Raw genomic sequence first — 12,325 nt, forward strand, 5'->3', positions numbered from 1 at the left:
GTTGGGGGCGTCTCCTCCCACCTCCCCGTCAGTCTGCAAATTCCATGAAGACAGAGGCTGCCTTTAGGGGGCCGGCCCCATGGCGGGCGGTTAAGTTTGCACTTTCTGCTCCTGTGGCCCGGGGTTCACCGGTTCAGATCCCGGGTGTGGACGTATGCACCGCTTGTCAAACCATGCTGCAGTAGGTGTCACACATAAAACAGAGGAAGATGGGCACGGATATTAGCTCAGGGCCAGTCTTCCTCAGCAAAAAGAGGAGGATTGGCAGCAGATGTTAGCTCAGGGCTAATCTTCCTCAAAAAAAAAAAAAAAAGACAGAGGCTGCCTTTGGCCTGTCTCTTTCTCTCCAGGACCCATCATAGTGCCTGGTACACAGTGGGTGCTCAATAAATAGCTGCTGACAAAATCGATTCATGAAGAAGGTAAAGCATTCGAGGAGTGGAGGCCATGCCCTGTTTCTCTTTGACGCCTTAGCTCCTGGCCCAGTTCTGGGCAGGTGAACTCGCACTGAGCCCGCCTCCTTCTGTAGTGGGGTAGACGGGAGGATCTGGAATGAGTGGAGGGCGGACACCTTCTCTGACCCAGTGAGCTGGGGGGGCCATGTCTGAGAGACGCCTGTGGGACTAAGCCAACTGCCTGGGGTCCGCAGAGAGGCTTAGGGTGGAGGAGGAGAAGGAAGACAATGAATGAGGGACTAAACTGTGCAGGGAGCTGGAGAGGGAGGGGAGGGTAAATGAGCAGGGAGCTGTTGGCACGTGGCAGAGCCCCGCTACCCTCTCGCCTAAAAGCTCATGACAAAAATCAAGTGGCATCTGAGAAGCATTCCCCAGTTCACACAGTCATCTCTTCCTTCCACAGGCATTGACAGCACCAGCAGGAGGCTGGGCCGCAGAGAGACAGACACAGCCCGCCCCTCCAAGTGCATGGTCGACACTGGTGCAGGCGGGCGCCGACATGCGAACACCTGAGGGCACCCCACACAATCCAGGTGCCACAGAGAAGGGGGTGTTCACCTCAGTCTGAATGTGGAATAAAAACCTGGTCATATCCAAAAGAACAAAGATGGGGGTGCAGAGAGAAAGAGGGAGAGAGGGGAGGAAGGTCAGATCAGACTGCGGTCACTCACTGAACAAGGGCCCAAGGCCCCCGGCCACAAGCCTCAGTCACAGAGAGCAGTGTGGAGAGCAGGACCTCACAGCGGGCCAGGGCAAGGTAGAAGAGCAGGGGCTTGAGTAGAAACCAGGACAAGAGAGGCAGGAAGAGGCCAGCCAAGGTGGCCTCTTGGCCCGTGGGGAGTCTAAGCTTTCCTCTGTGGGGAGAACTCATGCAGCCTCTCTAAGAGGGAGGAAAACTTTCCATCTTCAGCTGTGGCCCCCACTGGAGGGTGGAGCATGGATGATGGGGAAGCTCAAACTGGAGGCAAGGAGGCCAGGGAGGAGGCTGTGGCAACACGCCCAGCAAGTAAAAACAGGGAGGTCGTGAAGACGTTCCAGCTAACAGCATCCACGGGATGGACTTGTGAAGGGGTGAGGGGGAGAGGAGGTCAAGAGGACTCCCAGGCTCCTGGCTTGGGATTCCAGGTCCTCTGGGATAGGGGACCAGGAAGGCACAGATCTGGGAGAAGATGGGTGCTCCTTCGGAGGAAATGGATTTGAGGAGGCGATGGCCAGTGCAGTTGGGCATGTGACTCTGGAGAGGAGGAGAGAGCCCTCACTAGAGAGTCATCAGAATATACTGGTAATTGTGACCACGGACATGTCCCCAGGAACCAAAGGGGAGAGTAAAGAGGAAAAAGAGAAGAGCGCTTATGCCGGAATCCAGGGGACCAGCCAACATGGAAGGAACGAGCTGAGCAAGAGGAGGCTGCCAGTCTGAGCTGGGACATCCAGAGAGGCAGGGGGACAGGGATGCAGAGGGGGCGGGGAGGAAGGTCAGTGCAGACTGAGGTCACTCATTGAGTCATGACATGGCTGGTTCACTGGGTGATTTGGAATGGCAGGGCCTCGGGGTGGCGGGCACTGCCGTCTGGATGCCCATCATCTTGAAAGGCAGTGCTCTCTGCAGGAAGCAGGAGGCAGCAGGCTGGGGCTGGGGTAATTGTGCTATATCCCCTTCTCCCCCGCTCCCAGCCCCTCGCAGCCTGCTCCGGAGCACTCTGTACCTCTTCCCTCTGTCTCCCCTCACCTGACTCTACTAGAACCCCACTGCTGCCTTATTGCTAGACACCCTATAGGGTGTTGAGTTGAACTGGCTCGCTGCCCTGCGTGTCTCTGGTTGGCCCCATTTGCCCACGTTTGCTGGGTGCCATCATCTCTGAGCCACCTGTGTCCCTTGTGTTTGTCATTGCTGCACCTGAGTGCTGATGGTCAGCCCAGGTGCCTTGTGTCCTGGGAGGCCCCCAGGCCGGGCTTTGTCACAGTTGAGCCCCTCGACCCTGCTGCACCCACTCACCCACAACCCCAAATCAGGGTCTTGGCAGATGTCGCCCACAGAAACCAGGCCAGAATCAAAAATACATTTGCAAAAAGGCAAGAAACTTTATTGAGTTTTCTTTTCTTTTGAGTAGAGAAGCTGAGAGGTCAGAGGAGCTGGGTCAGGGGGAAGAGGAAGCCAAGCCAGAGGGAAGAGCATGGAGTGCCCGCTCTTGGGAGAGTGGGGGGCCGGGGTCCTGGGAGCAGGGGGACAGAGCCTCGCGTCCTGCAGCCCCTCGCTCCCTCCTGCAGGGCACTGTCAGCTCTCTCCTCCTCTGGGCGCCGAAGACAAAGGCAGGGGATGCCGGGCACGTTCAAGGCTTACGGGTCTCCGAAGTGCGGCGAATGGAGGTGGTAGTTGTGGTACTGGTGTTTCCTGGGAATGGAGGAAGTGAGAGACACTCAGGCTGGGGAAGACCCCCCTCAGGAGGGCCCCAACCCCTAACTGCTCAGGTGGGGCTGAACTGCCAAAGGTGGCTTACTCCAGACAACCCAGGCTCCACTGGGCAGAACCATCTATTTTGAAAGAAAAACTAACAACTAACGAGCGAATGACCACTCCTGCCCCAGCCCCCTCCCTCCCTACACTGGGGGGCCCAGCCCTGCCCCCCACCCACCCCCCAGGGCAGTGAAAGGAGCCTGCCCACCTCTCACCCCGGGTGGTTTCCTTACCTGCTGAGGAGATGAAGCCGGTCATCCTGGGGGAGAGGAGAGAGGCAGCCATGAGCCGAGGGCAACTGGGACAGGTGCTTATCTGTCCTCCGGATGCAGTGACTCAGACCATCATCTGGAGCCCCTGGGTTGGGTGTTTTTACCTAGCTGTGTTCCCAGCCCAAGCGGCAGCAGCATCAGGTGCCTGCCAGGCCTGCCTGTCTGTCTGTCTGTCTGTCTGTGAGGCTTCGGGAGGAGATATTATTTGCCCCAAGATCCAGGACATTTGCCGGAAGTGTTGTCCTCCTCCTGGTTCGCTCAGCCTCCCCCTACCCCCCCACCCCTGGGCCCACAAGGATGGCCTGGTCTCTGCAAATGGCCTGAAGCAATTAAATCGCCATTTCAATAGCTTCGTTGGGCTGACTTGAACCAAGCGAATGTTGTTCCAATATGAGATGTCCTCTCCGTGGTCCCCACTCATGCCAGTCTAATCCAGAGGCTCAAACGAGAAAGTTTAAAGGTAGTGACTCTGCCTCCTGCTGAGGAAATGCCCCCACAGCCTGGTCCAAGGGGACAGCAGAGCTCTGGTCCTGGAACTTCATCCAGGCTGTTTAAGCCCAGACGGGTCCCTCCCCTCTGGGACACAAAGAGGCTCATCCCAAAGGCCCTTCCCGAGGGTCCTGCAGACACTTTCCCAAGAGAGAGTCCGGTGAGGACCTACTTGGCGTCCTGGCCCTCCAGCAGGCTGCGGTAGGTGGCAATCTCCTGCTCCAGCCGCGTCTTGATGTCCAGCAGCATCTTGTACTCCTGGTTCTGGCACTCCATCTCACTGCGGAGCTCGCTCAGCTGGGCCTCGATGCTGCTGATAAGCCCCTGGATCTGCTGCAGCTGCAGGGCGTAGCGGCACTCGGTCTCCGCCACCGTGCTCTCCAATCCGGCTTTCTGGTGAGGCAACGGAGAAGAAGTTATGAGGGGAGCCAGGCCAGCAGGAGGCCTAGAGGTGGTGGCCGCGGGGCAGGGGTCAGCAGGTGTACCATGCTAAGCTGGGACTGCAGCTCGATCTCCAGGCTCTGGAGAGTGCGCCTGAGCTCCGTGATCTCTGTCTTGCTGGTCTGAATCAAGGCAGTGCTGGTAGACACCTCTTTGTTGAGCTCTGCACTCTGAAATTCAAGCAGGAGGAGGGTGATGGAGGAGCCCGGCTGGAAGGCTCTGCAGCCCCTGGCTACGTAGGGTAAGACGGCCGGGTACCTTGCTGTGGAACCATTCCTCGGCATCCCGGCGGTTCTTCTCCGCCAAGGCCTCGTACTGCTCCCTCATCTCCGCCAGCACGCGGGTCAGGTCAATGCCCGGAGTGGCGTCCATCTCCACGTTGACCTGGCCTACCACCTGGTTGCTGAACTCCTTCATCTCCTGTGGGGATGGGAAGGGAAGATGTGTGAAGCCCCTCATCCTCCCTCTCCTTGGCTCTGAACGCTACTGGAGTGTTCCAGAAAGGGCTTCCAGGTCCCACAGTCCCTAAGTTTGGCTGCAGCAAAAGACTCCTCTTTCTCACTGGGGGTGACTCAGCCATGGCAGGCCCATGATCCCCTCTCACCTCCTCGTGGTTCTTCTTCATGTAGGCCAGCTCCTCGTTCAGGCTCTCGATCTGCATCTCCAGGTCGGACTTGGACAAGGTCAGCTCGTCTAGCACCCGGCGCAGGCCGTTGATGTCGGCCTCCACACTCTGGCGCAGGGTCAGCTCGTTCTCATACCTGAAGGATGTTTTTAGTTGAAAAAGCAACACAGAAATGATATTAGACCTTTCCCTTGCCCCTGCCCTGCACTCAGCTAGTTTTCCAAGACCTTTCACTCCTAGGATGCTCCAGTTTCATTGTTTAGATGAGCATTTGTATAAAACAAAAGACGCTGGGAAAGGTGAATGAGGCGAATAAACTCACTTGAGCCTGAAGTCGTCCGCAGCCAGCCTGGCATTGTCAATCTCCAGGATGACCCGGTTGTTGTCGATGGTGGCCGCCAGGATCTGCAAAATACAGAAGGTGGCTGCTGGAGTGGAGGGATCCACAAGCTTGGGGAGGAGGACCGAGAATACATGGGCAGGACTGGTTGTCGTCAGCCTCTGCCCCTTCGCTGTCCCCATGAGCTGGGCCTCGGTTCCTCTTCTGTCAAGTGAGGGGCGGGGCTGGAGCCCTTCCGTGTACTGTCACTCTAGCATTCTAGGTCTGGTGGTGATGGGGAAGACAGGGATTCACATTTCAAAGGAACAACCCCCCTGAGGACATCCTTGGCTACTCATGTCTCCACAGCCCCAGACTAGAACCTCTCCAGGCCACTGTCTTGAGAGCCTTCTCCTTCAGGTCGGGAGGGAGTCAGCCTTGCTCCACTGTTCATAATAACCTCACGGGAGCTGGCCTCCCAGCTGAGAAGAGGGGAAAACCAACAAATACTCCCATCCATTTGATTCCTTGTTTAAACTCTTATATTCCAAGGCACTTAAAATCCATCCCACATAGCTGGGACTCAGCCTAGGCAAGTGGACTTCTGTTCTAACAAGCTGGCATCACAGCGTGATGGACAGGCCCTGACGGAAGGAGTCTCCATTTAGCGCTGCCTGAGCCCCCACCGCCATCTCCCCAACCTGGTCATAGCCGATTGAGAATATCGATTTAAATGGGGCCCCTACCAAACAAACTAGTATTCCCAGAGCCGTGCGTGAAAATGTATCCCTTTCTCTGTTGATTTTAGACGTTCTTAGTGGCTTTTAAAACTGTCATGGTTTCCAAATAACTCAGGAGGTTAGGATTATAGGGATTGAGTCACTAATAACATAACTGTTTAGCAAGCAGTAAAAATGTTGACATGAGTAATAACAACAATAAAAATGAATAGCGAGAGGAAAGGCACTTAGGAAGTATGGGCAAGAGAAAGCCCATCAGAAGTAGAGATGCTCAGCAGTAAAAGGCTAGAACTTTCCCCAGCAGGAAGGGTGAGAATCCCATCCACACTGCCTCTTCTGGCCCCCTGGAATACTGTGTTGTCTCCTGGCCTTTGTGGCTCTGCCCTGCACAGAGGAGCCCTCCTTGACAACGAAGGTCTCACCTTGTCCCGCAGCTCCTCGATGGTCTTGAAGTAGGGGCTGTAGTCACGCTCCGGGCTGGTGGGGCTCTGCTTCAGGTGCCAGTCTCGGATCTTCACCTCCAGGTCGGCATTGGCCTCCTCCAGGGCGCGCACCTTGTCCAGGTAGGAGGCCAGGCGGTCGTTGAGGTTCTGCATAGTGATCTTCTCGTTGCCGGAGAGGAGGCCACCATCGCCACCACGGAAGTCACCAAAGCCACCGCCAAAACCCCCACCACAGCCACCTCCAAAGCCACCTCCAAAGCCACCTCCAAAGCCACCGCCGAAGCCACCGCCGAAACCACCGCCGAAACCACTACCAGCCCCTCCACCGAAGCCGCAGCTCACGCCACCCCCGTAGCCTCCAGCTGATCCCCCGGAGACACAGCGGGTTGAGCAGGTAGAGACACTGCGGCCCCCTCCCAGCTGGCAAGAGCCACCCCCGAAACCGCCCCCATAGCTGGCGGCAGAGCTCTGCAGGCGACTGGCCATGGTGATAGCAAGATGGAGAGCAGGAGTGGACACGAGCTTGGCTTGGCCTGGGCCGAGGACTGTGGCTCTGCCTAGAGCGGATGCCTTTTATACAGCCTCCACGGGGGGTTGGACAACTGCCCCATCTTCTCTCCTCCCTTCCCCACCCTCTGACTGGTGCCAACTGCATTTTTTTCTTTCCCACAAGCCCAGTCACCTCTGCTCTCCAGGGTGGGTTGTGCCTTTGGTGGGGTGGCTTTTTTTTTTAAGCCTTAACAAAAAGGATGATTCAGAGGGAACAGAGTTCTGCCTGAGACTCTCCTTTTGACAGGTGAATTCTGTTTCACCTCTCCACTTAGGGAACTCACTCCCACAGCCTCTCAGCCCAACCCAGTGTCCAAGGGGGATCGAGCTGCACGGGTCTGCCCAGGAGCCTCTCGAAGGAAGGGCTGGCTGCAAAGTGGCCCAGTGTTTGGCGAGGTCTCTGCAGCCCTCAGCCTCCCTTCTTTCTACTCCTAAAAGAAGACTGGAATGTTCTGCATCCTTCTTAGCATTTCGTCTACTCCACTGCTCCTAGAGACCCTGATGACAAATTTCACTTGGTCCTGTGGAATCAACTACCTTGAAAGTGTTTAGGCTGAGAAGAAAATGGCTCCAAGAACATCAGATAAAATCACAGTGGCAAGGAACCTTAGAGACCATCCAACACAGCTGGGGAAAATGAGGCATAGAAAGAGGAAACCCCCTGCACATTATAATAGCTATCCTCTCAGATGCCCCACTACAGGCAGACACTGGGCTCGAGCTTTACACGCACCATCTCACTTCATCTTTGCAGCAGCCCACTGGGGTCCTACTATCATCCCCATGTTACATGTAGAGAAACAGAGCCTTAAAGTATGGGACTGGAACCCAAGTCTGGTTCTGTCTGACACCAAGGCTCATGTTTTAGGTGTATGTTTCATACGTGAAAATGTACAACTCACGTGTCCAGCTTAATGCATTGTACCTCTGCATGAAGTACTCAGCGTGTGTCCACCCATGAAACCACCACCGGGCACATTCCCAGCACCCATAAAGCTCCTTGTACCTTTCCCCAGTCAGTTACCCACACCCGAGGCCCCTAACATAACCCTGATTCCAACTTCTGTCACCACAGATCTATTCAGAGGCTCTCAGCCAGGGACTATTTTGCTCCCCAGGGGACATCTGACAATGTCTGGAGACACTTTGGTTGTCACAACGGGAGATGCTACTGGTATGTGGAGGATAGAGACCAGGGATGCTGCTTCACGTCCTACCATGCACAGGACAGCCCCCAAAACAGGGAATTCTCTAGGCCGAAAGGTCAAGGATGCCCTGGTTGGGCAGCCCTGAATCAGCCTGACCTACGTGTGTAATCACCCCTCTACATCAGCTGCCTCAGAGGCACAGCAAGTCCAGAGAGAAAGTCTTGCAATACCTGAGCGGGGCCCCTTCTAGCCCCCAACCACATGACATCTGTCTTAGCTCATGCGTGTTTGACCAAGAGACCATGTAGGAGACTATGACCCAGGGTCTCTGCCGAGGAGCCTGGGACGTGGCTGAAACTCAGGCACTGCTCAGTAACCCTGCCAGAGGAGGCCTCAGCACTCAGGCAGGAAGAAAGGGGCCTAGAGGTGGCCTCTCAGAGCCCAGGATGGAAGGAGAAGTTTCCAGGGTTGAGAATGGGGGGCCTGGACTCAGGCTCCCAGTCTCCATTCACCAAGGGGGCCAGGGTTGCCATGAATGGCCTTCCAGGAGCAGCCTTCTGGCCTCGAGCAGCCGTGAGGGTCCAGATGGGACCAGACCAGGGGCTGGGGTGAGGTGGCACAGGCTTGAGGTTATCCTAGAAACCACTTCACTGATTCAGCAAGCAAGACCAGAAAGGAGGGCTCTGAGTCAGGGCTTCCTTGTCCTTTGTTTTCCAAGGATAGAAAGCAGGCCTGTGCTTTGCCCCGCGGGTGTCAGCACCAGGAAGAAAGCCAGGGCCTGCTGCGGGTGCTCAAGGACCACGGCGAGGCTGGGACTCGGGCTGACCCCAACCCTGCCCGGCCCTCCTGCTGCAAACTGATGGCTCAGCTCTCTCTCCAAAAAGCTGTGATTCAGCCCAAAGCAGGAGAGCTGTCTTTCAATAGAGGATCAAAACTGACAAGAATTGACAAGAATTTGATTGATGGAACCAGCCAGGCCTGGAGTGATGATCCTCCTGGGGCTGACGAGCAGGTTCAGGCCAACGCCTCTTAGAGGAACAATGCCACAGATCCTCTAAAGCCCCAGCAGTGCAAACACGGGTGGCCGTGACATGGCAGTACAAAACAGAGTAGCCGTGGCATGCTCCCCCTGGCGGGGTCAGGGCACGGCCCCTCCCCACCCCGCCCAAGCAGGGACTCGTGGTGCCTTGACACAGGAATGCCTTCCTCTGACCCAAGGTGAACCCCGGGGCCCACGGGGCTGGGGGACACATGCCAGGCCCCCTAGAGGGAGCTGGGTATAGACCGGACCTGGAGACCCAGTTCCCTTCCTCCGGCCCTGTCCCAATGGAGACAGGACAGAGGGCTGGGCCTGAGGCACCGCCGGCTCCTCCTGAGCTTCCTTCTTTGCTTTCTGGCAAAATCACGTCAAACGCAGTCCCCTCCACAATTTCCAGGGAAGGTGGGGGAAGCTGCACCCATGAGCGCCCCCTGCAGAGGAGGCTGCGCTGAACACACTGTCGGCACCACAATGGAAGAGGGGGTTTGGGACCCATTGTATAGATGAGGCAGTTGAGGTTCGGAAAGGCCGAGTCACTTGCCCAAGATCACTGTGAAGTCGAGATTTAAACCCAGCCCCCAGCTCTCTCTTGCCCACCTGATGGTGTCTTGGAACCTTGCTGTGAATTCAGGGTACGATCTCTGAGCGTTCCCTCCTATATGTGCTAAATGATAAGAAAATAACCCTAGCTCACATCTCCTGAACACTGTGTTAAACGCTCTGCATGCGCTACTTCATTTGGTCCTCAAAATAACTCTACGGTTTTTATCATACCCTTTTTTCAGATGAGGAAACTGAGGCCCAGAGAAGTCAAATACATCGCCCAAACTCAATTGTGTCAGAGCCCAGATTCAGAACTCTGCCTCCGGGTCTGCGCCCTTACCTACTGCCCAGTAAATCCCGCTCAGGCCAGGGCTAGCACCATCCCCATCTGAGCAAGGGCGTCCTCTGTTGCCCTCTCCATTCTCAGGCCTCTTGTCACCACAGGCCTGGCCGATGGATGGTCCCGCTTCCCACAGTGGCTGGGTGTGCACAGCTGATGGCCTGACGGCTCAGCCTATCCACTGTCTGTCCTGGTGTGAGCTCCAAGTCTCGCGGGCTTGCCGGGGTACTCACTCAACGCAGAACGTCAGAGCCGGAATCCTCGTAGAAATTCTCCCACCCAACCCTTTTATTTCCCATGTGGGGAAACCGAGCACAGAATGCCAAGGCCCAGGGCAGTGGGAAGCAAGGAGAAAGGCATGGATTTCTAGCTCTGCCATCAACCCATCCTGGGCCTTGTGTTGAAATGACTTCTAAGTGTCCTTCAGCAATGCTTTTCTGAGTCGCTGCTTCTCAAAGATCTGTCCAGAGTCACCAGACTGTTCATCTGCGGAGCAGAGGCTTAGATCCTTGCCCCCAGCTCCTAACCCAGGGCTCCTCACTTGGATCTTGGATCAGGCTCCTCCCGCCTTCCCTCTCTACCTGGACCACAAGGGGCCTGGAGCCCAAGATGGCTGACCCACCTTTCAAAGGGTCTCAAAGCTCCCCCACAGGGGAGGGGCCTCTTGTGAAAGGCAGCACTCCCCAGACAGGGGATTCAGACCCTCTGGGCAGCCCCCCACCCTCAGAGGCACCTGCTTGACACAGCTGTCCTCAGGAGCCTTCTCCAGAGCTGCCTCAGTGTCCCAGGTCCTTCCCTTCCCATAGTACCCAGCTTCCTAAAGTCTCTGTCATACCACCCGGGAGTCCTGAAACCCAGCAAGGTCAGCAAAGGCTTTGAATCAGGTGTTTCAACCCTACATATGCCATCGACTGGCTGTGTGACCTCGGGAAATTTACTCAACCTTTCAGTGCCCTGGTGGCCGCAACTGGGAAACAGGCACTAGATGAGTTGGTACTGGAAAAACACCTGACACACAGGAGCACGTGGCAGGTGGGAGGTTACTGTTCCCTCCCTTTTGCAGATGAGGAAATGCAAGCTCATCCTCGTTAAGGGGCCTGTCCAAGAATTCTTCTGGGCCTCCATCCTGTGCCAACTTGCCTTGCCTCCCTCTCTGGTCCCTGCAGCTGGCATGGTGCCCACAGCAAACAGACAAGTGACGAGTAGTGGTATTCCTATCTTATTTCCCCTACTCAGCTTTCCGCCCCCTGAAGACAGGGTCTTTATCTACCACCAAATACTGCTGCCGACAGAGGAGAGCTCTCCATGAATGCCGAGAAGCTACTCCAGGGTACTGTGTCTGCTGGCTCTGGGTGAGAAAGAATGGCAGACAAGAGTCATATCCAATGGGGTCGCCCCAGCTGCAAATCTCATGGGAAAAGCTGCCAACTCCTTATTTCCCCTTGTGCTGCTGGCTGCTCAGAGGGACAGGTGACCACCAGGAGGGCACTCGCCCAAGATGCTGGTGAACATCCAGAGCTGTGCCTAGGGCAGGAAAAAGCAAAGGAGAAGTAGGTTCATGCATAATTCAACACATATTTACTTAGCTCCCAATCTGAGGACTCGGCAGCATGTGGAGTGACACAGCCCCTGCTGCCACAGATCTCAGGGCACAGGTTCCCCTCTGAGGTCCTGGAATACAGATGAACTCAGAGAGAACCTCGAGATCATCTCATCCAGCCAGATTCCTCAATTTAAAGATGGGGAAACTGAGACCCAGAGAAGCACAGGGACCAGCCAAAGTCCTCAGGGAGATGGCGGCAGGCAAGACCCATGCTTGCTCTGGGAAGCGCAGCCTGAGCAGAGGACACACCCAAGACCCTAATCCCTAGTCCCAAAGGCACCCTCTCTCTGGGGTGAGAAGGGAGGCCTGCCCCTGCTTCCCGGATTGGCTGGAAACCAAGCCCAACCTCAGCCCAGGGGCAGGCAGAAGGCGGGCCTTCTCGGCCCAGAGACTATTTAACGGCTCAGTCAGGTGTGAACTATTCCTGGGCGCAGGTTCCTCACTCCAGGGTCGGGAGGGGACAGGACTTGGCAAGTTCCAAAGACCTCTGTGCCTCTCTCACAGCCCCTGCCGGAAGCCCAGGAGAGCAGGAACAGGCACTCCTGGGAGAGAGCCGCAGCTCCCCCCTCCCCAGCCCCGGCTCCTGCCCTGCCTTCCGGCACCATTGCAGAGGTGGTTACTTTTGCAAACCGAAGCCTGAGAAAACCAACCTTTGTGGGCTGCTTAGAAGGCCTGAGAAAACCAACCTTTGTGGGCTGCTTAGAAGGCCTGAGACTCCTGGACAGAGGCCCGGAGGTCAGTGAGGCAGGAGCAGCGGCCAGGCCATTGGGTCCGAGAGTCTCAGGAAGGGGCCTAGCTGTTCCCAGGATGTCACCTGGTGCTTTGGGCCTCAGCAGGAGAGACCAAGGCTAGATGTGCGGAGAG

General features: G+C 56.3%; 1 protein-coding gene across 1 annotated transcript; it reads right to left on the reverse strand.

Annotated features, from left to right (window-relative positions):
• Window positions 1–2,513: 2,513 nt before the first annotated feature.
• On the reverse strand, window positions 2,514–6,725 carry LOC124246544 (keratin, type I cytoskeletal 13). The gene is made up of 8 exons (XM_046674760.1): window positions 6,219–6,725; window positions 5,060–5,142; window positions 4,717–4,873; window positions 4,371–4,532; window positions 4,157–4,282; window positions 3,844–4,064; window positions 3,144–3,169; window positions 2,514–2,847 (listed from the first exon to the last, which is right to left on the reverse strand). Exons 1-8 carry the CDS (start codon window positions 6,723–6,725, stop codon window positions 2,786–2,788), a joined length of 1,344 nt encoding a protein of 447 aa, XP_046530716.1. The 3' UTR covers window positions 2,514–2,785.
• Between the last annotated feature and the right edge of the window lie 5,600 nt (window positions 6,726–12,325).

This window comes from Equus quagga, chromosome 11, assembly GCF_021613505.1.
Source record: "Equus quagga isolate Etosha38 chromosome 11, UCLA_HA_Equagga_1.0, whole genome shotgun sequence".
Classification (NCBI taxonomy): Eukaryota; Metazoa; Chordata; class Mammalia; order Perissodactyla; family Equidae; genus Equus; species Equus quagga.